General features: G+C 52.7%; 11 protein-coding genes across 11 annotated transcripts; 6 read left to right on the forward strand and 5 right to left on the reverse strand.

The window, feature by feature from the left end:
• Positions 1-241: 241 nt before the first annotated feature.
• UPS2 (Phospholipid metabolism protein) lies at positions 242-838 on the forward strand (the record flags this gene model as incomplete). Its single annotated transcript, XM_062944688.1, has 1 exon — positions 242-838. The coding sequence occupies one exon, from the start codon at positions 242-244 to the stop codon at positions 836-838; it is 597 nt and encodes a 198-aa protein (XP_062803541.1).
• Positions 839-1693: 855 nt separating this feature from the next.
• QC764_209815 (uncharacterized protein) lies at positions 1694-2798 on the reverse strand. Its single transcript, XM_062944689.1, has 2 exons — positions 2017-2798; positions 1694-1953 (listed from the first exon to the last, which is right to left on the reverse strand). The coding sequence occupies exons 1-2, from the start codon at positions 2191-2193 to the stop codon at positions 1699-1701; spliced, it is 432 nt and encodes a 143-aa protein (XP_062803542.1). The 5' UTR covers positions 2194-2798; the 3' UTR covers positions 1694-1698.
• Positions 2741-3812, forward strand: QC764_209820 (uncharacterized protein; the record flags this gene model as incomplete). Its single annotated transcript, XM_062944690.1, has 4 exons — positions 2741-2816; positions 2877-2906; positions 2980-3306; positions 3386-3812. The coding sequence occupies 4 exons, from the start codon at positions 2741-2743 to the stop codon at positions 3667-3669; spliced, it is 717 nt and encodes a 238-aa protein (XP_062803543.1). The 3' UTR covers positions 3670-3812.
• QC764_209830 (uncharacterized protein) lies at positions 3766-7968 on the reverse strand. Its single transcript, XM_062944691.1, has 5 exons — positions 7506-7968; positions 6914-7348; positions 6647-6857; positions 6443-6593; positions 3766-6379 (listed from the first exon to the last, which is right to left on the reverse strand). Exons 2-5 carry the CDS (start codon positions 6986-6988, stop codon positions 4105-4107), a joined length of 2712 nt encoding a protein of 903 aa, XP_062803544.1. The 5' UTR covers positions 6989-7348; positions 7506-7968; the 3' UTR covers positions 3766-4104.
• A 1531-nt stretch (positions 7969-9499) lies between these two features.
• Positions 9500-10166, reverse strand: QC764_209840 (uncharacterized protein; the record flags this gene model as incomplete). The annotated part of the gene is made up of 2 exons (XM_062944692.1): positions 9500-9939; positions 9993-10166. The coding sequence occupies 2 exons, from the start codon at positions 10164-10166 to the stop codon at positions 9640-9642; spliced, it is 474 nt and encodes a 157-aa protein (XP_062803545.1). The 3' UTR covers positions 9500-9639.
• A 972-nt stretch (positions 10167-11138) lies between these two features.
• QC764_209845 (uncharacterized protein) lies at positions 11139-12170 on the reverse strand (the record flags this gene model as incomplete). The annotated part of the gene is made up of 1 exon (XM_062944693.1): positions 11139-12170. The coding sequence occupies one exon, from the start codon at positions 12168-12170 to the stop codon at positions 11139-11141; it is 1032 nt and encodes a 343-aa protein (XP_062803546.1).
• Positions 12171-13903: 1733 nt separating this feature from the next.
• On the forward strand, positions 13904-15986 carry QC764_209850 (uncharacterized protein; the record flags this gene model as incomplete). Its single annotated transcript, XM_062944694.1, has 2 exons — positions 13904-14599; positions 14667-15986. The coding sequence occupies exons 1-2, from the start codon at positions 14057-14059 to the stop codon at positions 15984-15986; spliced, it is 1863 nt and encodes a 620-aa protein (XP_062803547.1). The 5' UTR covers positions 13904-14056.
• Positions 15987-16483: 497 nt separating this feature from the next.
• Positions 16484-17623, forward strand: QC764_209860 (uncharacterized protein; the record flags this gene model as incomplete). The annotated part of the gene is made up of 3 exons (XM_062944695.1): positions 16484-17138; positions 17202-17568; positions 17620-17623. The coding sequence occupies 3 exons, from the start codon at positions 16484-16486 to the stop codon at positions 17621-17623; spliced, it is 1026 nt and encodes a 341-aa protein (XP_062803548.1).
• Positions 17624-17865: 242 nt separating this feature from the next.
• On the forward strand, positions 17866-18654 carry QC764_209870 (uncharacterized protein; the record flags this gene model as incomplete). The annotated part of the gene is made up of 2 exons (XM_062944696.1): positions 17866-18393; positions 18448-18654. 2 exons carry the CDS (start codon positions 17866-17868, stop codon positions 18529-18531), a joined length of 612 nt encoding a protein of 203 aa, XP_062803549.1. The 3' UTR covers positions 18532-18654.
• A 77-nt stretch (positions 18655-18731) lies between these two features.
• Positions 18732-20925, reverse strand: QC764_209880 (uncharacterized protein; the record flags this gene model as incomplete). The annotated part of the gene is made up of 4 exons (XM_062944697.1): positions 20199-20925; positions 19663-20142; positions 19362-19603; positions 18732-19298 (listed from the first exon to the last, which is right to left on the reverse strand). Exons 1-4 carry the CDS (start codon positions 20284-20286, stop codon positions 18732-18734), a joined length of 1377 nt encoding a protein of 458 aa, XP_062803550.1. The 5' UTR covers positions 20287-20925.
• QC764_209890 (uncharacterized protein) lies at positions 20916-24669 on the forward strand (the record flags this gene model as incomplete). Its single annotated transcript, XM_062944698.1, has 2 exons — positions 20916-23114; positions 23164-24669. The coding sequence occupies exons 1-2, from the start codon at positions 21855-21857 to the stop codon at positions 24667-24669; spliced, it is 2766 nt and encodes a 921-aa protein (XP_062803551.1). The 5' UTR covers positions 20916-21854.
• Positions 24670-25179: the final 510 nt, after the last annotated feature.

Consider the following 25179-nt stretch of genomic DNA (forward strand, 5'->3'; position numbering starts at 1 on the left):
GAGCATTCATTCACTTGATACTTGACAACGCGAGAGGTCGATTGTCAAATTCGTTGTTTCGCAACCACCTTCAATTGATTTTTCACCTTCCCTCTTTCTGCGCGGCGTTCACCAACCCCCTTCTCGCACGCGATCGCGAAAATCGGAGATTCGGTACGGTCGGCGATCTTTTAGACGCCCAACCAACAAACGGAAAACCACTCTCTGACTGAGAGCACATCCTCAAGAAAACACCGACAAAATGAAGGTCTTTTCCAACACAGAAACCTTCAACTACTCCTGGGAGGAGGTATCAACCGCCAACTGGCGGAAATACTGCCCATGGAACGACAAATCCACCCACGTTCTCGCCGTCGACACCATCAGCCGGACCGTCGACCCCGAGACTGGCATCCTGCGCACAGAACGCCTCATCACCTGCAAGCAGAGTATGCCTGAGATCTTGAAGAAGATCCTGGGCGCCGGCATGGAGGATCAGCAAGTTTTTGAGACGTCCTATGTCGACCCAAAGCAGAGGACCGTCACCATGGTCTCAGAGAACATCACATGGAACAACCTTCTCAACGTTCAGGAGACGGTTGTCTACAGACCACTCAATGACCATCAGACATCCTTCGAGCAGGCGGCCAAGATCACCGCTCTGTGCGGCGGGTGGCAGAAGATTAAGAACAGCATGGAGGACGCGCTCGTCAAGAGGTTTCGCGACAACGCTGCCAGGGGCAAGGAAGGGTTCGAGGCTGTGCTTGCCATGAGCAGGAGGGTGTTCGCCGAGGAGCAGCAGCGGGAGAAGATGATGCTCATCCAAGCCCAGGCCGTCAACATCCGCATGGCTGCTTAGGAGGCTACCGTCGACTGCAACGATATTGAAGTTGATGGTGAGCACGACAGCAGCACCGGCGATGACGAAAATAGCAACATCGCCTTCAACGTGGATGACCGCTGTCATCGGGAGAAAACGGAGCAATTGAAAGAGTGTGACTCGGCGCAACCACCAACAAAGCCTGACGAACAAGAAGCACAACAACAAGGGACCATCAACTGGGAACAACGCCTTCAGGACAAAGACGTCATCCCGGGGGTCTCATCATCACCACTAGCATGTTTTGCCCTACACCACGGGGCTGGTTATGGAAAAAGGGTCTTATTTCACACTATCAAAAAGGTGGCCGCGGGATAGAGGGGATCTATTACACTGGGCTGGAGCTTTGGCGTCGGGGCTTTTATTTCTGAGCATTTTCGCAACTGTAACATCATCAAGGGGTTGTTTTTTTCTTTGCTTTTCCCAGCTTTTACCTCTCCTTTTGTCACTCTGTGCGTTTCTTGATTCAAAAGGAGTTCTGGGAAAAAATACCCCGATGTTGATTTTTGATTTTCATGCCTTTCTTTGTATTGTCTACACGGATAGACGTTTTGTTTTAGAGGGCTTGCTTTACAAAAGAGGAGCATTAGACAGTTTATAGAACTGGTTGCGGTGTGCTTTCGCGTTTGAAGAGATAGAGGAGGAAGATGGTGGTGAAGAAGATGAAGAAAAAGAATGGGAAATGAAATGGACACTCTCCGCTGTGCTGGTTTAATTGGTTAGACCCTTGTTTGCCTAGTAGTTTGCCCTCCTAGCTTCTTTTATGATCATGATTCATGGTTTCATGACTGATGTCTTTTTGTTCGCTAGGTTTCTTGAATACTGGGTGATGTAGGATATCATTGTGACGACTCCAGTTTTGATTTACATCTCCCCTCATACTTGCGCAGTAGCTCCCTCGTCTCCAGGTCTATTTTTTGTTCTCCCCCGTCAGTCATTATCTTTTTCACGAACCCTATCCCGTCGGAGTAGCGTCGGTAGAAATACAACTCCTCCACTGCGTGCAGCAAGTCTTGGGCTTGGGGTTTGCTGATTAGACCGCCGCGGTTGGCGTCTGGTTCGGGGGTGAGAGGGAGAGGGATTTGAGTCCATAACTGTGTTGCGGTGATTAGTAACTTTGTTCTGATGGGGGTGGGATGGGGGGGTGAGGGGCATACATCGCCGTTCTCGACTCGGGGGATATATTCTTTTTTCAGGGCTGCAAACGCTGACTGCGAGAGAGCGGAGCGGTCAGCTCGGGAGACGGGTTGTTTGGCGGGGCAGGAGGCGAGGTCTTCGGGGTCGGATTCGGAGGAGGAGCCTAGGTTGAGGTTGAAGAGGAGGTCGTCTGCCATTTTGGGATGCGGGCAACTCCGCTGAAGGTACTGGAGGATAAAAATTTGGTGGGAGCAACTTGAAGAGATCTGGTTAATTGTAGATATTTTGAGTGTGAGATTGCTGTGAGAACAAAAGTTGAGATTGTGGGCGAGTCAAGTGAGTGAGTTGTAAAAGTTGAGAGGTGAGGTTGATGGATGGAGCTTTTCGGCGACGGCGCCGTGGCGGAGTCACCGCTTTGAACCTCCGCTCCGGCGATTCCCCCCGATAGCTGCTGTCTCCGCACCGGCGAGTTCAACTTCATCTTCAACGACAACTGTTTGGAAAGCTGGGGCTTTGTAACGTTCATATTGTAACTGTGTTTTTTTTTCTAGTTTTCGAATGTGGTGTAAACTGACAAAAACTCGGCATTTGCATCCGAGTTTGCAGTTGCTGCATTGCTTGCTCTGAACCCAATCCTCGAGCGACTCCGAAGCACAAACTACACTTCCCGTCGGCACCTTTCACTTACACCTTGAATTATACCACACTTCCTCAAGTGTAGTTGTTTTGTACGCCATTACCGCAATGGACGAGCACCTCGCCGAAATCGTCTCCCTCGCCCAAGCCAAATTCGAGTCAACACCCCCCAACCGTCGGCTGTGTAAGTCCCCTTCCTCCTCCCCATCTCACACACCCCCATCAAACTAACCGTCCCAAAAAGTAATCGGCATCTCCGGCCCTCCCGGCTCCGGTAAACCTCCCCATGCTCTCCAACACCCCCCCCCCCAAAGCTCCTCACTAACATCTTTCCTCGCCTCCCCCAGGCAAAACCACCCTCTCAACCCTCCTCACCACCTCCCTCAACTCCCTCCTCCCCCAAACAACAACCTTCCTCCCCCTAGACGGCTACCACCACCCCCGCTCCACCCTCGACACCTTCCCCGACCCAGCCCGCGCCCATAAATATCGCGGCTCAGAACCAACCTTCAACGGCCCCGCCTTCCTCTCCCTCGTCCAATCCCTCGCCGAACCCATCACCCCCTCCACATCCCCCATCTACGCCCCCAGCTTCGACCACGCCGTCAAAGACCCGGTCGAGAACGCCATCGAAATCCTACCGACGCACAGGATAGTGGTTATCGAGGGGAATTGTAGGCCCCCCCTCCATTTTCCCTCACATGCGCCCCCCTTTCCTTGCTTAAAATGCTGATGATCAAATGGATAAAAAAGATATCATGCTCAACAAACCACCCTGGTCATCCATCCCGCCGTTACTGGACATCAAGATCTTCATCTCCGCGCCCGAGCCGGTTTTGCGACAAAGGCTGGCAAGGAGACATTTGGCTGCTGGGTTAGTCGACAGTGTGGAGAAGGGGGAGGAGAGGGCCGATTTTAACGATGTACCCAACGGTAGACAGATCATTGAGAATCTGGTTCTCTATCAGGGGGACGTAATTCAGATCGGGAGCACGGATGATGTGACGTGGGGACCTGTCTCCTCGTCGTCAATGTAGATATCAAACTTGAAATGAAGGACATTGTGACCACACAGTCACTCAGTCTTGCTGAATTCTAACATTCACAGTCAGTCACTTCAATTCTTCGCTTCAGAGTCAGAATGGGCATCGCTATAATTCAGAACGAAGAATCATCTTCATCTGTCTCAATCGAGTGCCTCTGCAGATCCTAAAGCAAGAACACTCACGCAGCCCATGCTGCCAAGTAGTAGTTGATATCCGAACCTAAGATCCCATCGCGGATAAGCAAACTCCTCCAGACTCCAGACGCCTTCTCGAAACAACTAGCAAATCCCTTCACAACGCTTTCCGCCGCGCTCTTAGTCTTACGAATATGCTTCCATGAAAATCTTCTGTGCTACTCCAAATAGCACCGATATTAATCATATGTCATCTCCATCTCCTCTATCCCAAGGTGGGAACCGTGCCAATTCACTTGGGAAGGTGAAAATTAAAGCGGCCTGTGGTCGGCAGCGCGGCTCTGCTGGCATGACGGGACGCTCCAAGGCCGCGCAAAGTCGACGTCGACGCACTGGATGATCTGCGCGTTTTTGCGGGCGGTGGTGTAGCCGCTGCAGGCACGAATGCGCGAGCAGTCGGTGTGAACGTCCGCGCGGCCGCGTTTAACGGCGGAGTTGGCTCTTCGATGGGGATCAGTTGTGATCCCTGCTCGAACGCGTCTCTACGCACGGTAGAGCACGAGATCTCTCGTGACCCTGCCGGTACCTCAAGAGTGAGCCGTGACATTCGGCGGTCAAGATCGCCCACCTGGGTGTCACTACGCAAATAGCGGGCAGACGGCTGCAAAGTCGCAAGCGCTCCAGCACGGTCCCCAATAGCACGCGAACCCGGAAAGAAAAAGTCCTCCAGGTTCTCAGCCTCGTCAATCCTGGTCTCAGGGTCAAGCTGAGCGAGGTCGTGGAAATAGCTACCCTCCTTCCAGCGCTTTTCGTACGGGAGTCCCGTGAAAGCATTACTGTTTTGAATGGGGGCATCCATGGTCGAGGACCACCGTGAGGCACCAAGTCCAGCATCGGGTTTTCGATATTCAGCCAGGGGCTTCACAGGGGCCTGGACTGGCTTCAAGGCGGCAGCTGATGCCTGCGGTGAAATGTTCTCCACGGCCACGGACGACTCCGTTTTGGCGATAGTCATAGGCTGCTTTTGAGTTGTGGCAGCGGATGACTCTGCTTTCCCCAACACCCAGTCCATACCAATGGTGGACTTCCGGATGTACTCCTTCGTGTCAACACCGTCAACAGGAGGAGTGGGGGCCCCATCTTTGCCGTATGGATATGGGACATCTGCCAACCAGGCCGGGGGTTGGACCTGGGAGTTATTCATGGCCATCATCTCTTCATTCGTATACTGAAGACGACGGGGCTTGACAAACGCCACTGCAGAGGAGTTGAGATAGTCCTCTATCTGTGCGACTACCTCTTGTCGCTCGGACTTGGTGTGGTTCTGGCAGACCACATCGATGAATGCTTCGCGGATACCTTCAACAGTTGCGGTAATCTCCCGCTTGGTCTTCCCGCCAGCCTTCTTCCTGAGAAAAGCCGTGAGCATGTTTCGGAGCATGGCAACTGCATCAGGCACTGATAGCTTGACTGGTTCGTGTGTCAAAGCATCATTCTCTACCGGCGTGCTGGTTCTGCTGATATCGTGGCCGAGCGAAGTCACAGCAGGCGCCACCTCCAAGGCATCTTCGTTGCCGTATGGCTCCAAGGTCGAGAGCAGTGCCGATGCCTCTGAACTTCCACGCTTTGGGACTGGACTGGTGTCCTTCCCCTCGACATTGATAAGGACACCTTGTGTCGCTTTGAGCTCCGACTCGTCATCGTGTTGGCGCGTGCCGCTGGCTTCGCCCGTGATGAACCGAGAAGCGTACTGCACCGCCCTGTTATTGGACACGCTAGCCTGTGGCTTGACCGGTGGTAAACGAATCACAGTAGTGTTTCCGTTCGCGGGAGCAGCGTTTGCTGGAGTAACCGGCGGCTGAGGTGCAATCGATGGCTTGGGAGCAACCGATGGCTCTGGGGCAGGCTTCTGCCCAGAGGTTTCAAAAGCCCCCACGGCATATTTGCCAGCTTTGAGGTCTCTCAAAACTTTGAGGAAACTCTCAAGCTCACCAGCGGTACTGAAAGTCAGGCCGAAATACAGAACGTTCTGTCCAAAATGAAGAGAGAGGGTCAGGTCGCTTGAGACAAAGTCCTGATATTCGGCAATGGTGAACTGAACGAATAGTTTGTTTTCGGCAAACATCATGCAGAAGCCCAGTATGGGAGCTGGAGCCACTGTCAAGAAGACAATGGCAGGCAATGGCTGATTTCTTCCAGGTGGGTTGAGGAGAACCTCTGTCCGAGCGACCATGTGGGGAGGGTTGGCGACATGTTGGTTCCCACCATATTGGGATGGCGGGACTGGGACGTCTCTAGGAGCTTGCTGCACAATCCTGGAGGGGCCTGGGAGCGGGCTCGAAACCGGTTGGCGAAGGGGAGCAGACTCTGACGGCTGCCGGAGGTGGACAGACGCTGGTGGGAGCCGGGATGGACCGGCATTTCTGGAGCTGGACATCTTCTGCTTGCGGTTGCGGTTGCTTACGAACGGGGACCCGCTCTTGACCATTTGCTGAACGTGCGAAAACGAGTGATGTGGCTCCTGGGCCGGAGGCATCTGACTTCGGGTCGCATAGGGATGAAGGTTACTATACAGTATGGTTAGCACCAGGGCTTCTTCTTGACACAATAACTGGCAAAATGTGACCCACTTGCGGCTCTGGCTCTCCTGATATCTCAGCAAAACCGTCGCCTTTCTCTTGGCCTCTGCCTTCAGCTCGTGAAGGCGAGGACCTCCAAGATCAGCAAGCCCTTTGACCGCGGCAGCGTCATCATCCTCGAAGACGCCGGACGCAATGGCATCTGGCGAAATGTCAGCATCTACCATTCTATCAACTTTGGATGAGAGATGATACCCTGCCAAACATTCGACATCTTCGCGCCCCTTGCTACGAGCGCATCATTCTGGATTTGGGGCCGACGAATATACTCTTGTCTGGGCTCGCGGTCGCCCCGGTCACCACGACCATGTCGGCCATTCTTTCCGCCTCCCTTCTTTTTATTCATGGCTGCCAACTCGCCGTCATCGACGGGAAGTTCGTCCAGGCGGCCGATTCCCAAATCCGCCTGCAGATAATTAGTTAGCAGTATGTCGCATGGCAATAGGAGCAGAGAAACTTCACCATCATGGCCTGCTGGATAGCGGCCTCCTCCGCCAGCTCCTCTGAGGTCTTCTTGTTCTCTTTGTCGATCGACATGATGACTAGATGCCCGTATGATCCTTGAAGGAGTCGTGATATTTGAGCGAACGAGTGACCTAAGCCGGGTCTGTAACGAGTGATGGAGTCGAACCAATCGAAAGGTCGTGCCCTGTCAAGTAGGACAAAACGTTTCTCACGACAACTGATCGATAATAGCGATCTGAAAGATGGTTACAAAGGCAATTGATATGACAAGACCCTGACGGTTCGTTTGACTAGACGCTTTGGGTTGAACAGAGGCAGGAGGTTGGCGAAGAGTGGTAGAGATCGAAGAACGAGAGAATGTTGTGGAGAGGTAAGCAGGCAAAGTGGGGAGTGCAAGCTTCTTAGAGGCGGCCACTCGCGAGCTCGGTCAGGCTAGGCAACGAGAGGATTGGTATGAAGGAAGGTACGCGCGTGCGGTGGGAACAAGGCGAGAAGGGATGGCAGGAGCACTGCTCGTTGAGGGGGGAGGAAGGAAGGGAGCACGGAGAGTAGAGGTTGGTCGGGCACAACTCGAAGGCGGTTTACTTACCGAATGAGCTGCCCACCTCAGAGTGATGGAACAGAGACAACGAATGTATCAAACTCGTTTTCTGCGTGTAGCAGAGTCGTCGGTATTGGTTTCTTGGAGCAAAGCGGAATAATACCGGGGAGCTGCCGAGTCGATCTGTTAGACGTCTGCAATTATTTTCGACTCTGTCATGTACATACCTTGATGATGGCGACGATGATGGAAACACAACTCGAAGTCGCGATAGATCATCAATCAGGCCTGAGTTCCCTTGGGTGGTGAGGGAGATTGTCGCCCGACGGGGACCTTTGGGTGGTCGTGTTGTCAAGACCACGGAGGCAAGGAAGCCAGGAAGATATCTCCAGCCTGTTGAGGTAACAAGATAAGTTGTCAAGATACTCGAAGGGGATAAATCGAAAGATGAAGGGTAAGGTGAGCCAGTGGGAAAGCTAAGTAGTGGTGGCGGGAGGCTGTTGAGTTCGCAGCTAGATGCCTTTGTTCTGTTGTGTTTGGTTCAGGAAAAGAAAGCAGCGACTGAGGGAGAAGGAAGAGACTTTATACCCTTTGTGGGACCCACGATGCGGTCTGTGGGTGCTCTCAATATGAGCCGCACCATCATGCCGCCGCTGGGTTTTGATTGCGGCCGAGGCTAGGGCTTGGAGGTTGTCGTCGCCGAGATATCTCGGGGGTCGTCGGGGGTCATCGGTGGGGGTCGCCGGCGGGGGTCGACCGCGGGGGTTAGACGGCAGGTGTGACAGAGGAGATTATGCAGAGCCGTGGAGGTCATCGATACTTGCTTTCAACTTCAAGTTCTGAGTTTCATACACAGTCACAAGCCACTTTACCTTACCTACCTTACATTACATTGCCTACAAACAAGCGTTTCCATTAAGCACCAGATTTCGTACCATGACCGCCATTAACTGGACCTCGGGATCGGTTGTAGGGCTTATCTCCATCTTTCAAGAATCTCCCATATCTTTAAGACTTTGCCATGTAGCTCAGAAGGCTTAGTCACACATGGTCCATGATCAATAAGTTAGGTGCTCAGACGGGCAGCTTTGAGTAATTGCCACTGAATCTGGGTTCTTGCGTTATAAAGGTTGTTACCTCCACCGGAGAATCATGGAAGGATATTGCCACCATGTGTTTTTTTGTACGGAACATATATATATTGAACAAACAGCTACATTTTACAAAGGACGCGAGCAATTCGTCCATTTTACAGTGTGCTTGTTGACTTGCCCCTATTCTTGGACCTTGATATGGTCCGTGCGGAGGGTACACCTGAATTTGGACTTGAAGCAATTTGGGCCAAGGTATTCCACTTCATATGGTCACCGCTTGCTTGTCTACTTTTCCAATCCGTGCCCTCGCGTCACACTCAGTGTCTGTAAACCCATTGCACGCTCACATCCCACCCAGGGACCCGGGGTGCAATGAGCGTGACTGTTCGGCTGAGGGGCTTTCTTGATCATGAAAACAGGCAACAAGCCATACGTATACCGACTCACCTCCCTCTTCAATCGCAACTCTTAGAACAACAACGGTAACGGAGACGACTATTCCGATGTCTGTGATAATGTAAACACTGTCTACATCTACGACTACGCCGGCCAGTATCCGATGAGAGTAACAAGGCTTCTAGTTATAAGAAATTGGGCGACGGAGAGCTGTCTAGGAGGAGGATAATCTTACCTGTCTTGTGATGACAGTTCCAATTCAAGATGATGTGGCAAATAGGTCAAGACCACCCGTGGGAGACGTGCAGATTCTAGACAGTGGTGTCTCGTCCACTGGGCTACTTACTCGGGCCAGGTTTACACCGTTTGAAGGTTAATGTGTGTTCTTTTAACACCTGATTTGGACTTCAACAGCGTAACCGGAAAGCGAGCAAGGGAAGTAGGTGTACGGGCATGCTGCATGTGGAATCTGGAAGTTGAATCCAATATCTTCAAATGGAGGATACAGCGGTGACGTTTCAGCAGGTAGCAACAACAACATCAATTCAACGCATCACAATATTCTGTCAAGTCTAGTAGTGTAACTTCAAATTATTTTATATTCAGCAGCGACGGCCATCATGTCCATCACCCTGCCCTCATAACCATTATGCAGTAAATATCGCTAAAATCAAATCCCATCATTCTCCCATTTACTTTGACCGAGCATCCTTGGGAGGCTCGCTCAGACCATCCTTGCCCTGACGACCAATTCCGCTCATATCAATATCCTCCGAAGCCTTGGTCGCAGGCTCCCTCAGTCCAGCTGTGGAACCGGGACCGGTTGAAACATCGCTCGAAAAACGACCACTGCCGACGTTGGTCTTGCTAGCGTCGGCGGACTGCCAGTCGGAGGCCTTGGGGGGCATCTGCGGGAGGGGGAGGTTCTGGCGGACCTCTTCGATCTTGTCGGCCTTGGATTGAGTCATGTTGGTTGTGTTTGTGTGTGGTTTCTGATGGGGGTCAGCACATCTGCTTCAAACTCTTGAGAGTTCAAGGAGCTTACTTGATGTGGTGATTGTTGTCGTGAGACAAAGTCTTTTGAGTTGGTGCTTATTTTGAACTGCTTGATTGATTGATTGGTCTGGTGAACTGATTGGGAAGAACAGAATCGATAACAGGAGACCTCTAAATATCTCGACTGGAGTGTGCTTTGGCGGAATATGAAGCTGGAGGACATCACAAATGACGTCAATTACATCACAGACCCCAGAGAGCCCAGCGAGGACCCTGTCACCAGCCCCTGCAGCCCCGCCCTAGGGTAGCGGGTAGGTTCTCAAGTGCCGATCTGCTCCCAGCCGACTGGCTGGTGACGCCAATGTCTTGGCTCTATGTTCAACGACATCCTTCGATTGTTGGAGCTTTGGGGGCGGATGGAAGTTTCCACAGATGATCCTGCGGGTTCTGTCTGCGTGAGTGGCTGCTCATCACTTGGCAATGGTCCGACTTCTTCGTCACTTGCCCACATGTCACTTTAAAGCCAAGTTAAGAGCCGTTGGAAGTGTGATTTGATCGATTTGATCGAGATTTGAGATGCCGATGGCTTGTTGAAAGCCTCAAGACTGACTTCAGGCACACTGAATACATACATACGACGACGACACAATCGGCCAAAAGAAAAAAAAAGAAAAAAAATCATGGCACAACAAGACAGAAGTAACCTGTGTATATTTCATCCTCCAGACCCCATCGCCTATCAAACCACGCTACTAACGTTGTGTATGTTGGTTGGCGGCAGAAACAAGAAGTGTAAACCATTTCCGATGGAGCCTATCCTAGACTATAGGCCAGCCGAGACTTGATGAAACCCGATTGACGATTAGGGAACCGCGTAACCCCATCCGTCGAAACCAGAGAAAGAAAAACGATGAACAATTGACCCGATTTCTGTACCACAGATGACCATCCCCCAAAACGCCGTGTCCTTGTCATGCGCATCCGGCGCGTGTCGCAAAATTTATAAGAATGGGAAAATTAAAAAGAAAACAATCGAAGAGCGTAACTGCATAACTTGCATAACCGTAACTCGTGTCGTTTGATGTCGTGTGTAGCGTCCTTGGGTGAGTTCCGTATGCGCCTCTATGTTGGATAGAGAGTGGAAATTGCTGCTGACCTAATTGGCAGGAGTGGAGGCGTTGAGGAGAGACGAGTCCTAGAAGATGGGAGAAGGCAACTCAAAGTCGGAGATTGAGTCTGTGTCCTCGACTACAGCAGCGACAGCCTTCATCTTCCACTTCTTAGCAGCAGAGGAGGTGATAGGCTCGCAGTCCTCGTCGACAAAGATCTCAAAGTCCAGTTTCTGTTCCTGCTCACCAAGGTCAAAGCCAAACTTCGTCTTGGTCTCGCTCTTGAAAAGAGGGCTGGAGCTGATGCGGCCAGACTTCTTGACGAGTCGGCGACCACGAGGAGTGCCTCTCATGGACATGAGCTTGCGAGACTCGGCATTCCATTCCTCGCACTCTTGGATTTCCTTGCGGTACTCGAGAACCCACTGGCGAGCCATCTCGGCGTGATCGGGAGATCCGTCGTTGTTGACGAAAGATGGGACGTGAATATAATGAGTCGAAGGTCCAGCACGATGAGCAAAAGGCCCAGAGCGGCGGCGGGGAGGCATCGCGAGAGGTTGGGCGTTCTCGTCCTGCTCAGGAAGCTCAACCTTCAAATTGAAACTCGAAGCAGCGTTATTGCGGTGGGTGCGAGGAATGTCGATGGCAGCCTGGGATTTTCCAGAGGGCTCAGGCTCTGGGCCTTGCTCTGCAACTTTGTGGGTCTTCCTGGGAGCAAAGTTGTGGGAAGTGGGACGGGCAATTTGGGGCAGGCCAAAAGTCTTGGAGTTGGCCGGAATGGTGAGAAGGTGAGTAATGTCGCCCAGAGGAACACGGGCAGAGTCCTTGTCATCGTCATCGTCGAATTTGTTGTCATCGAGCTTCTTCTCATCGATCTCGTCGTCGTCGGTCCCGGAGGTTTGGGCAGCAGTGCTATTTTCAGCCTCGTCGGTCAGAGAAGCGGGGCCAGCAGTGGTCGTAGCCGGGACGTCCTCGTCGATAGACGGGTCACCCTCTTCAATCTGCGACTCGGGGTCCAAAACCAGGGGTCGGAGCGGAGACGAGACGTGAGGCTCAAAATAGCCACGATCCAACCGGGAGGTTTGGGCGATCTTAGTGGCCTGCTTCGTCATCGACATCTTTCCTGACGGGTCGGAGGTTGATGGTGAAGTTGGTGAGGTCGGGAGTGTGATGGTGAGTTGTGAGAGGGTTCAAAGATAGCACAAGGAAATTTGATGGCTCAAATATGAAATAAATTGCGGAGATTCCGTCTATCAAGGCTGACAGTGCTCCTGAGCGTTCGATGAACTGCGCGGGTCTCAGTTGTTCGTGAGGCTCCGCGTGAAGCTCGGCGGTGTGGTATTGTGTGAGGGGAGAATGAGAACAATGACGGTGAGGTCCGCGATATTCTCTTGGAGCTGTAGAGCAGGTGTATGGCGACTTGAACACGCACGACGATGCGAGCATAAACATCTCCTAGAACCCCTGTCTGGGCGCCTGAGGAAGCAAAACGAACCCCAAAGACAACCTGGAAAGAGCTGCTTTGTGCCAATTCCTGCAAGTATTAATTATCCTTAAGGTACCTAGAAAGCGATGGCTGATGACTACACAACGTAGACCTTCCTACCACGCGCTACTATCTGTAGCAATGGACAGGTATAAGGTACGCAAGGCCTTGTTAGGCATCTTCCTCTTGACGACTCCCTGTCCATATTCACTTCAGGACACGAACTCTTCGTATTGTACATGTCTATTGGGTACCTGTAGGGGCCTTTCGCTCCTTCCATATGTGTCTCCATGGCCAGATATCACCGAGATCGGAATCATCTGAAGTTCAACAATGGGCTGTAAAACTCTTCAACTAGGCAGACGCCTTCACGTCGCTTCCCATAGGATATACCTTTTCTTCAACTGCCAGCTTAATGACAACCACATGCAGAGGACAATAATTACACCGCTAAACGCCCTTAGAGACCAGGAGATGTGGTTTGTCTATGGCATGGGCTGATATAGGGCTTGGGGTTTTGAGATACACATTGTGAATAGGATAACAGAGACTGATATCTCACAAATAGATCTGAATGATAGTTAATTCTAATAATCTCTTTCTATCACCCGAAATACCTGGAATGGGAAAGTGTTCTTCTACAATAGCCCCACAAGATATTCGCTACTTGCTCATAACCTCAACCCCGACTTAATGCAGAAGATCTGATGAACATTGGCCCCACATACCTGGGAGTATTATACTTTTGTTACCTCGTGGAGGTTTTGCTGGGACATAATGTTAGGATAGGGGCAGCATCCAGCAATTCACACAATGGTTCACAGCTTTAAAACAGCCAGTCCCACGATCTATAGGAAATCTGGTAAACTGGCAGAGCAAGAAGACTGTCCGGGCTCTTGCTTTCACAAAGTTTTGGTGGACATATTTTCAAGAGTTTTGCAGTCTCAGATAGTCTTTGTGCACGCTCTTTGAAGATGGTGTGTGTTGTCGTGGAGCCAAAAAGGGAAGCATTCACTTACACGCATGGGACAGGGGTGCCTGATTGGCCAGCTTTGGGCATCTCTACCCAGCAGCATCTTTACTCTCGGACTCTGCCACCTTGACTCAAGATGTCTGTTCGCGCGTTCATCTGAACCCAGTTTGGAGATAAAGCTCTGCTTGCATCAGTTGTGTAGATAACCTCACTTTTATGCCTTCTGAAATCCTCAAAATTTGACAGTATTTATTGTTCTATTCTCATGATGATGTCCCGCTTCAACCCTAACCCAGATCACCCATGAAGATCCAGGCTGTCCCGGCCGGCACCGGTCACCCGATCCAATTAATGCTGGACAATGGCAGGTGCCCGTGCCTCGGCGCGGCCACTTTTAAAAAGTGAAAGAGGCGATGCCCTCAACAATTTCTCTGTGCATTGCGCCAATTCCGATGCCGCCTCCCCAGACGTCCGCCCTTCCCTAGATTTTCCTCTTTTCTCTCTAATGCCTTAATACGATTCTTTTAATATACGAAAACGACGAAATGTTATCCTCGAGAGCCTCTCTCGCCGCCACGAGGCGTCTAGGCCCCACTACGAGTTTCGCTCAACAAGCCGGTTGGACATGCGCCAAGTGTCGCAACTCGATTCCAACACTTCGAAAAGGGGTTCCGAGCCTACTTCGCGCGAATGGCCCGACAACGAGACGATATGGCAGTAAGACTGGCGACAACGGAGGGCGCCAGGACCATAACTATGGTGGCAGATCGAGAGCCAGGAGGTCAGCTGTGCTGGCCGCAACAGGAGGTGGTGTCGCCGCCGCCGCCGCTACGGTTGGTGGAAGTTTACTTGCCTTCGGGGACGACATCAAGAACTCGTATGAAGCGATGGAGAGAACGGGCAGGGTGGCTGCCGCACTGGTACTCTGCATCAACGACTACTACACCACCCTCGGCCGGCGGGATAAGGTGGAGAAGCCAGAAGAGAAGGAAACTCTGCTCAAGGCCTGCCACCAGAGATGTGCCGACAGGACATTAAAGGTTCTAGAGCAGAGTGGTGGCATCTTCATCAAGTTGGGACAGCATCTGGTTTGTGGCACCCCCTTTTGTTCGTCGTTCACTGACCATTCAGGGGCTAACATGACTTTTTCAACAGAGCGCAATGAACTATCTCCTCCCACCCGAATGGACCACGACGTTCATCCCCCTCCAAGATAGATGTCCCGTTTCCTCGTTCGAATCGATCCAAGCCATGTTCAAAGCCGATACCGGACAAGACCTTTTGGATTACTTTTCCGAGTTCTCCCCCGAGCCGATAGGTGCCGCCTCTCTTGCGCAGGTCCATATGGCTACGATCAGGGAAACTGGCCAAAGGGTCGCCGTCAAAGTACAGCACCCATCCCTTAAGAAATGGGCCAAACTCGACATGAACCTCACCTCGTTTACCTTTTCCACATTGAAGCGCTTCTTTCCTGAATATGACCTCGAGTGGCTATCCTCCGAAGTAGAGGTTTCGTTACCGCAAGAACTCAATTTCGAATGCGAGGCTGAGAATTCGAAACGGACAAAGGAGTACTTTGGGAGTCTGTCACAGCCTCTGCCGCTGGTGATCCCGGATGTGCTCTGGGCGAAGAAGCGCATTTTGGTTATGGCATGCGAAACGGGCAAGAGACTGGATGATTTGGACTACATGGACTCGCAAGGGATCGACAGAGACGAGGTATCTGCCACCTTGGCGAGGATATTCAACGAGATGATTTTTGGTGAGGGGGCCCCGCTGCACTGCGATCCTCACGGAGGCAACATCGCCATTCGAAAGAACGACACTAGAAGAAGAGGGCCGAACTTTGATATTGTGCTCTATGACCACGGGCTGTATAGAGATATCCCCCAGGATTTGAGGAGGAGCTACGCCAAGATGTGGCTGGCAGTGATTGATGGGGATATGGAAGGGATGAAGAAGTATGTCAACGAGGTGGCGGGCATTGGGGAGGACAAGTTCCCTCTGTTTGCCTCGGCCATCACTGGGAGGGACTTTATGATTGTGAGCGACACCAATGAGGGTGGTGTGATGAAGCCGAAGGAGGCGAGCGAGCAAAAGACCATGAGCACTGCGTTGCAAGAGGGTTTGCTGGCGGACTTGGTGCAGATGTTGGGACAAGTGCCGAGAATTATCCTTTTGATTCTGAAGACGAACGACTTGACGAGGAGTCTGGATGAGAGTTTGCATACAAAGCAGGGGCCGGTCAGACAGTTCCTGATTCTGGCCAGGTATTGCATGCGGACGGTGTTTTACGAGCAGCTGGAAGAGATCAAGAAGGGAGGGAGTCTGTACTGGCCACCAAACGCCATCAGGGTGTTTGCTGCCTGGCTGGGATTCTTGAGAGTAGAATTGAAGCTTGAGGCGTTTGAACTTTGGTTGAGCGCGAAGCGGTTGCTGGGATACAAGAACTTGGGGTTAGAGGCGGCTGCATGATGCCATAGACGCGAGTGTATATGAGATGCCGCGTTTAGGCAGACTCTCAAGTATTCAGGCAGCCATGTTTGAGCGAGTGAGTGAGTATGTGTGTCTGTCCTTTTCTCATACGATGCTGATCTGGGCTGTGACAAACGGTGACGAGACGAATTGTCTTCAGGACTTTGAATTCATGGCAGATCACCTCGGATTGGACCTCGTAAAAGTCCTGAACCGGGACACCATACCATCCTGAGAACAGGGGTCCGACCAGCCCTATGAGGCGCGTCGCCTCTGCCAAGAGCCCAGGCAGCTAGCTCATGGTTTCAAAGTACCACCACGCCTCGTTGTAACAACACATCATCACCGTAGACATAGTTTTGTACAGGCCTCTTCACCCTCTCCGCTCCCTTTCTCATCAATCAACCGGACATATTTATCCTGCACAGCAACCACCATCGTTCACCACCACCTACAGACATCTCACCCAACAGTCCCCTCACCGCCAGTCCGTCACCATGCTCTCCTCCATCAAATGGCCCTTCCTCTCCTCCTCCTCCGAAGAAAAGAAACCCACACCCCACCCTCACATCCAACCCCACAAGCCCATCCAAACCAAATACGTCTCCCTCCCCGTCGACATCCCCTCCTCTTTCCTCTCCCTCACCCCCGACCCGGCCCTCGTCCCAGACGCAAAACCAATCACCTTCCACCCCCTAGACTGGACCTCAACCGCCATCCCCGAAAACAAGGGGAAGCTAGCCTTCATCCTCGAAAACGTCCTCTCCCCTTCGGAATGTGGCCAACTGATCGAGTACGCAGAGGAATCAGTACCGCTGGATAGCCCGACCGCCGCCTCTGGCGCAAACAACGGACCCTGGAGCCCGGCGCTGGTGAATGTGGGCTCAGGATTCGAACTTTATGAGCCGAGCTACAGGCGGAGCGACAGGATCATTTGGGATACAAAAGAAGTCGCGGACAGGATTTGGGAGCGGTGTTTGAGTGTGGAGGGGTTGAGGAGGGAGATTGAGGTTATACAGGGGCAGGAGAGGATCAAGAAGGTGACGGGGCGGGGGGAGTGGCACGGGGATGGGGGGAGGGGGAGGTGGGTGATGAGGAGGATGAATGAGCGGCTTAGGTTTCTGAGGTATGAGAAGGGGGGGTTTTTCCAGCGTGAGTGACACTGATGAGGGTTGGAAGGGGAACACGAATGGGTGCTAATGAGGATGACTATAGCGCATTGTGACAGTGCGTATTATGCTTCGATGGATAAGGAGAAGGTTGTCAAGACGTTGCTTACGGTGCATATTTACTTGAACGATTGCAAGGCTACGGCCGAGGACCCGGACAGTACTGAGTTGGTGGGCGGGGCGACGACGCTGTTTAGCTCGGATGAGAAGAGGAGGTACGATGTCGAGTGCAAGGCGGGGAGGGTGTTGGTTTTTCAGCACAGCGCCGTGCTGCACTCGGGGGATGAGGTGAAGCAGGGGGTCAAGTTTAGTGTGAGGAGTGATGTTTTGTATGAGCAGGTTTTGGCGAAGGAGGAGGAGCAGGATGAGGCAGAGGAGGAGGTAGAGGAGGAGGAGGAGGGTGAGGGTTCAAAGTAAGGGATCTATGTTTACGGCGTCCCAAATCAGTATTGTGCAATGGAAAGGTAGCTAAGGGGTGTTTATAACAAGCATGTTGGTGTTGACCCCTAAAGCCCCCTGAAAACGCCAAGGTTTAGGTGGGGTGAGTTTAACTTCAGTTGCTGACCGCTCCCCGCATTTCAACCATCTCACTCACCACTCACCCTCACCCTCACCCTCACCTTACACCACCAAGCTCTCGCATCTCACTTCATCTATCTCTCATCATCCTTCTCTCCTCCCCATCTCAACACCCCCCCAACTCACCCACAATGCCACCCCCAGATTTCACCTCTCCCCTCATCTTCAAAACCTTCAACACCATCCCCTCCACCGCCGCATCCCCACCATCCCCCTCAGAAACATACTACCTCCTCGCCGAGATAAAAGAAAACCTCTCCCTCACCCGCCCAACCCTAATCTGCTCGGACCTCTCCTCCACCTCCTTCGCCCTGACCTGGTCCGACCTCCACGCCTCTCCCCACGCCTCCGACGTTGACTTCAAGGCCCTAGGTCTCAAAAAGGGGAATTGTGTCCTCTTGCCAAATGCCAAAAGAACTGACTCCTCAGATGAGGTGAAGCAAGGCAAGGTTGTGATCCCCGGGGGCAAGGATGAGTGGCAAGGAAAGTCCGGGCTGAGGGTGATACCAGGCAAGCTGGAAAAGGTGGTAGAGGTGGGGCAGGATTGGGAGTTTGTGATTGAGGAGGGGGAGGGGAAGTGTGGGAGTTGCGGCAAGGAAGGGAGGGAGGAGGAGCTGGCCAAGTGTACGGGGTGTAGGGGGGTGGGGTATTGTTCCAAGGTATGCCTCTCACTGTTGAATATAAGAAATGATGATGCTAATGGGGGAGAACAGGAGTGTCAAGTTAAAGGCTGGACAGAAGGTGGCCACAAGAGTACATGCAAGATTATCAAGACCTTCAAGGAGATATGGCCTTGATTTAGATACACAACAATCTCAACCATGACATCGCACTCTCAAACGAAATGACACTGCAATAAAGTTACACCAAAAGCGAGACGGTCCCACACTAAATACATACATACGAACCAAAAACCCCCGAATGAATTCCCCCCAGGTCCCTATTTTGTCATTTCCCCGTCACAAAAACAACAGCCTTCCAAGATTTAACCCCCCTCTCAAACACCAGTGCTCATCCACCCAAACGTCCCCACCACACTAACCAATATCAACACCGTCAATATCCCCGCGCCCGCCTTGTCCCCCGTCGTCGGCGGCAGGTACTTGTCCTTGAAGTTATCACTCTGGCTCCCCGCGTTCGGATCCCCCTTGCTCGTGCCTCCCGTCGAATTTGTCACAGGAGGCCTGCTCTGCTCGGTCAACAACGACGACACGGCCCCCAAGACATTCATCGTCTGCCCCGCCCCCTGGCTCCCGTCAAAGGTGCCCGTGGACCACTTAAACCCACAGGCTCTCTGTCCGTTCTTCTCGCCTACACAGCTGGCAATAGCCGCCTTGGCCGAGTTCTGCAGAACGGGCAACACCTTCGGGGCGAGAAAAGGCGCGACCTGGGTGGCGGTGGCCATCCAGCGGGCGACGTAGCCCTTGAAGCTGAGCATGTCCGTCGTGCAAGACATGTGCTCCTCGCAGGCGACCTCGTAAGCGATGTTGTCGGGGAAGAAAACGCGGATGGTGGCGTCGGTGAGACCGTCGAGGCGTTCGCGCCAAACGTCACTGCCATTTGTCTAGGACGTGTTAGCCAACCTTTGACTTCAGCAACCACAATGAGGGGTTAGAGAAAAACATGCATAATTATACATGTATGCCGCCCCAAGCAAAAACACCCCGTTGTTGTACGAAAACTGCGCCCGGTTGATGTCGGTGCAGTTGTGTTCGACGTGCCCGCCGTCGTAGATGTTGTACTTTTCGTCCATGAACCCGACTCCTCTCATCCAGTCCCATGTCTTTTCCGCCCAGTCGGCGTACGTGGTGTTGCCCGTGTACCGGGCCAGTCTCGCGCCCAGGTTGAAGAAGCATCCGTTTGCGATACCTGTCTCGTGTTAGCGCCTTGTTCCCTCTGGACGAGCCGCCGGCTGTCATGAGACCAACTATTCTTGTAATTATACCCATTATTCGACCAAGGAATCTGCCACCTCAACCCCCCGTTGCACGTCTCGTCATGCCTGTCCGGGCTCGCCTGGGTGTTGAACACGGCCTGCGCCAACGCCAACCACTGCGGTTCATCCTCTGGTGGATCAGGAAAGTTGTTTTCCGCGGCCAGCATCGCCGACATGCCCCAGAACCCTTGATCGTCGTTCCCCAGGGAGGCGGTGACGTTGGGGGGCATGTAGTCCTTGTCTGGGCCTACCTGCCACAGCATGGCTTGGGTGATGAGATCGTTGTAGCTGTCGTCGCCGGTGAATTTCCAGTAGTCGATCAGGGTCCCCCACATGGCGCCGCCTTCCCACCAGTAGTAATCGCCTGCTGGGGGAGGACCAGGGAGGATGCCGGGGGTTTGGCCGGTGAGGTTGCCTTTGTAGTATTGGAGGAGGTCCCAGGCGAGGAGGGAGGAGGTTTGTTTGATGTCGGCTGGGGAATTGTTAGTATCGTCAAGGTCAGGGCAGCTGAAGAAAGGGGAAGCGCACCAGCGGACGCGATGCTATAAGTGGCGGCGTTGGCGACGGCGGCGCCACTGAGCAGAACGGCTGCCGTGTGTCGTATTGGTGAAATCATCTTTGGTATCAATGTTGTGGTGGTTTGTTTCTTGGTGACGAAATAGAGAAAGCGACCGGAAAGGGGGGTGAAGAATGTGAAAAACGAATGTGGTGGTAGTGGTGTAGCTAAGTCGAAACCATCAGAGCCGCGATGATGATGTTGGTTTTTTTTTTTGTTGTTTTTTCTTCTTCTATTCTTCTCCTGCTGTTGCTGTTTTTCGTAATTGAGTTGTTTGCGAAAAGCGAGTGTATGCCGGAGACTGAACGAGTGCTGTTGTGTCACGCGTATTTTCGGCTTTGACGGATGGCGATCAAGGAAAAAATACGGGGCAAGGAGAGAGAGAGAGAGAGAGGGAAAACTTGGAATGGGGGGCAAGAGGTGTCGCTAATCTGCGTCTTGATGCGCGCGTGTGGGAGCGAGACACAGCACTAATGAAATCTGGGTGGTCTTGCAGATGCTTGGGAGGACGGTCGAATCGATACTGCCGGGCATGGGATGACACGAAACGGCTCACGGAAAGCCGAGGGGTTGTCTAACAGCGCAGCAAGGATGTTATTGTATCGCATACAGCCATCACTTCCGGAAAGAGGCACACGGTCGGGATAGTGGCTTGTGGACAGGGAGGGATGGGCTGATAAGGGAACACGAGGGGGGCTGCCTCCCGCTGATTCATATCGCTGGGAGAGCTACATTCCAGCTGGTGCTCTCTTTTGGAGCTCTCCCTGAGCGAGGCATGACGTCTGTTGTTTTCTCTCAACTCAATCCTCTCCTTCGAGACTTGGCATCTTGAATGATGGGGAACTGGTCGAATTCGCCGCTCTTGGCGATTCAACCAAGCATTTGCCAAGCGACGCTCCCGCAATCTTGGACAGCAGGGGGTAGCACGGGCCACCACTTCGGCCCAGGCACCGTTTCTGTCATGTCTGGTGCCAGCACTGCCATCTCCTGTCAGACAGGCTGATGATATTGATTATTGATTGGCAAACCAAAGCCATCATTAGGTTACTCCTGGCGCTTCTTTTCATCTCTTTGGATTTGAGAGATATGAATCGAATCACCGCTTAACCTGGTTCACTGATGCCAAGTGATAACCATCCGCTGCTTGGCAATGAGCTCACTCCGCTAACCCCAGCTATTAGCGTTCATTAAGCTCAGCCCTATTGAATTTGACATGATTCATCACGCACTTCGTAGTGATATCCTCTGCAGAAATTCATGTCAATTTGGGTTTCTTGTTTTGATAGTGACACAAAGAGAACCCTGAGCAAGGCGATCGTCTCGGCACCGGCCCAAGCTGCATGGAACTGGAGGACGGGAAAGAACCACTCGTCTTGATGATCGCTCCTGGCATCATCGCTTGGCACTTGGGCACTGACACATCTTTTTCGGAGCTGCTTGCCTCTCGGACTCTCCATCAGAACAGCCCGACATCATTCTTCTGGGCCGGCCCTCCGTTTCATGTACGACCTTTTCACTTCCTGATCTGTTGCGTGATGTGGTAGCTGTCACAGACCTAATTCTATCGCAGATACCTCTACAACTCGATACCACTCGCTCGAGCCAGCTTGGCCTTGGCCACAGACACAATGGTACATATATCTCAGCCCTTCCAGTATCATAATACAATTGGTCAGCCATCAAGTGCTGATAAATTCCCCAAGAACACCATCACCCAGACGCAACTAGACCTGCTCATCCACACCATCCGAACGACACCCATCGTCGACCATCATGCCCATCCTCTTCTGAACTGGGACAACCAGACAGGAAAATACCCCCTGCTCCACATCACCTCTGAAGCATCAGGCGACGCCATCGAAAGCGCCACCACCTCTCTTGCCCACCTGCGCGCCGTTAGACAGCTATCTACAGAACTCAAATGTGCACCCAACTGGGAGAGCGTCGTTGCCAAGCTTGAGGCCGTCCGCCTGGATCCTGATGAACCCGATATCTGGGGTGACTGGATAAGCCGCTGTCTGGAGGGTGTGCACACCATCCTCTTGGACGATGGGTTGGACAACAAGGAAGCTGTGGAAGACCTCGATTGGCATACTTCGTATGTCCAGAGCCCATGCAGGAGAATCGTTAGGATCGAGGCCATTGCCTCGGACCTGATCAAGCATCTTAGCGCGGGCGAGTTCCATGACGTGCAGAAAGCAGAGGCAATCATCAAGGACCCCGCTGCCCTGAAGGAGTTTTGGGAGAACTGGGCAGGGTCGTTTGACAATGCTATCAAAAACGCAATCGACGACCCTCTTGTGGTTGGGTTCAAGAGTGTGGTTGCTTACAGGACTGGGCTGGACGTTGCCGGCAAGGAACCGAGTGGGGATGCTGTCCAGCCCGCGTTGAAGGAAGTCGTCAAAAAGTTCTTGAAGGTGCGCACCGCGAGGCTGGAGGACTCGAGCTTGAACGACTACGTCATCCACAGGACGGCAACCCTGATTCGAGACTACATGGGGAAGAATCACGAAGAGGATATCATCAGAAAGCCCAGGAAACCGATTCAGTTCCATACCGGCCTGGGAGATAGTGACTTGACTCTGGCCAAGGCCTCGCCGAGTCACTTGCAGGAGTTCATCAGGTCGTACCCGGACGTGCCCATGGTGCTGCTACATGCTGGCTATCCCTTCACGAAAGAGATTGCGTACATGGCTACGGTGTATAAGAATGTGTATGCCGACATTGGGGAAGTCTTTCCCTGCATCAGTAAGGACGGACAGGAGAGGGTGCTCATGGAGATTCTGGAACTGTGTCCCTGGTCCAAGATCTTGTGGAGTACAGATGGACATTGGTTTCCCGAGACGTATCTGCTGGCGATCATGCAGATGAGGGAGGCTTTTGAAAACGTAAGTGCCAAAGAACTACTAGAGTCGGCAGGTTGGCTAACGTGCGCAGGTTCTTTGCAGTTACGTCTTGAAAGGGCAAATCGGCTGGAGAGCCGCTATCGTACTTGTCCAGGATCTGCTCTTCAAGAATGCCAACAAGCTGTATCATCTGGGGCTGGACTTTCCAAAGCCAGAGGAAGTTGCGAGCAGGTCTCTCGCGAGATATCCCAACCCATCCCGCAACCTTACGCTGCTCCGCGAGCTCCTTAACAACACAATTGAGCCGACGTTTGTTCAGATCTGCTGGAACGATTATACCGCCCTGCAGCGTATGCGTCTGGTTCCGTTCCGCAAGTTTATGACCCTATTGGAGGCCGGCAGGTCGCTGGACATTGGTATCACCAAGGCTGTTTTTGGTATGATCCAGAACGACCATCTCATTCCGAGCTCCTCAGCAACAGGAGAATATCGTCTACATCCCGATTTCTCCTCTCTCAAGCATGGCCCTGTTGCAGGACACATCAGCATGCACGGCGAGTTTCGCGAGCAGGACGGGTTTCCCGTGGCGCTTTGTCCACGATCGCTGCTCCTTCGGTCAGTCGAGATCGGCTCCCAGAAGGGACTCGGGTTTCTGCTTGGGTTCGAGATTGAGTTTCTGTTACTGGAGCGTGTCGAAGACGATTCGGTTGTGGACCGCTACACAGCTCTCAAGACCGACGGCCACGCGTGGTCTGTCTCCAAGTACTACGCCAACCCCAAGATCAACGCTTTGCTCAAAAACATGGTGGAGACCCTCGCCCAGATGGATATTTACGTGGAGCAGATTCACGCCGAGTCTGCCACTGGCCAGTTCGAACTCATCCTTCCGCCCTACCCGCCCGTTCAGGCAGTTGATACCCTGCTGCACACCCGAGATGTCATGGCCAACCTGGCCACAGAAGCGGGCTTCAAGATGACACTCCACCCCAAGCCATTTGCCAAAGCATGTGGCACTGCCGCTCATATGCACATGAGCATCCTGCCCGAAGCCGACGCTTTTGATGCGGAGAAGGTGACGCGGCACTTTTACGCTGGTGTTCTCAAGCATCTGCGCGCCATCACGGCTTTTAGCTATTCCAACGCGGCAAGCTACGATAGGGCGCAAGACGGCGTTTGGGCTGGCGGGCGGTGGGTAGCCTGGGGCACGCAGAACAGGGAGACAGCGCTCAGGAAGATTGAGGGGTCGCACTGGGAGGTGAAGATTATTGATGGGCTGGCAAACCCATACTTCGTCGCTTCAGCAGTGTTGCTGGCGGGGATCAGGGGAGTGGAAACAGAGGAGAAGATGGTTTGGGACGATTGCGAGATGGACCCGGCCAAGTTGAGTGATATGGATCGGAAGGAGCTGGGAATTTCGCAGATGCTTCCGGCTAGTGTTGAGGAGGCGTTGAGGGCGCTGCAGGAGGATACGGAGATGGTGGAGATGTTGGGGGATGAGTTGGTGGAGAGGTATGTGGCTATCAAAAAGTTTGAGGACGAGTTTTTGGGGAAGATGGGGGCTGAGGTGAGGAGGTTGTGGTTGATGGAGCGGTATTAATTTGATGCTGTAAAGTCGGGTTGAGGAGTATGCTTAGATAGGTCGCAGAAGATTGGTGAATAACGGGAACATGATATACTTGTGTGTCTTTTTCTACTTTTTCTTCATCATGTCTTCAGCCTTGTCTTCCAGGTTGATACTTGCCCCACGCATGCACCCGCCCCCGCAATCAGGGGTTGCTGACAGGGGTCTGCCAACCGTTAGCGTGGAGCTGGAACTGGCGGCGCATGGCTTGGCGCTGGAATCTGCCGCAGAAAGGTCAAGCTGTCCTCAAGATTCAATTGGCGATGGTTGCAACGGTTTGCGGCTGATTGACTTTTGATTTTTTTTTTTTCGTTTACGTGACACTCCTTTTTCGACGAGAGGCAGCTGACGACTGACAATTGCTTTGTCTTTGTCAAAGAAAGCCCGACGGTGTTACCGGCACGCCCGATGTGGTAACCCCAACTTTTTTCCCCCGACAACTGGAATTCGAGGCTGGTGGAGGGGCCCACGGAGGGACATGATCAG

The sequence above is a fragment of the Podospora pseudoanserina genome, chromosome 2 (genome assembly GCF_035222485.1).
Source record: "Podospora pseudoanserina strain CBS 124.78 chromosome 2, whole genome shotgun sequence".
In the NCBI taxonomy this organism is placed as follows: Eukaryota; Fungi; Ascomycota; class Sordariomycetes; order Sordariales; family Podosporaceae; genus Podospora; species Podospora pseudoanserina.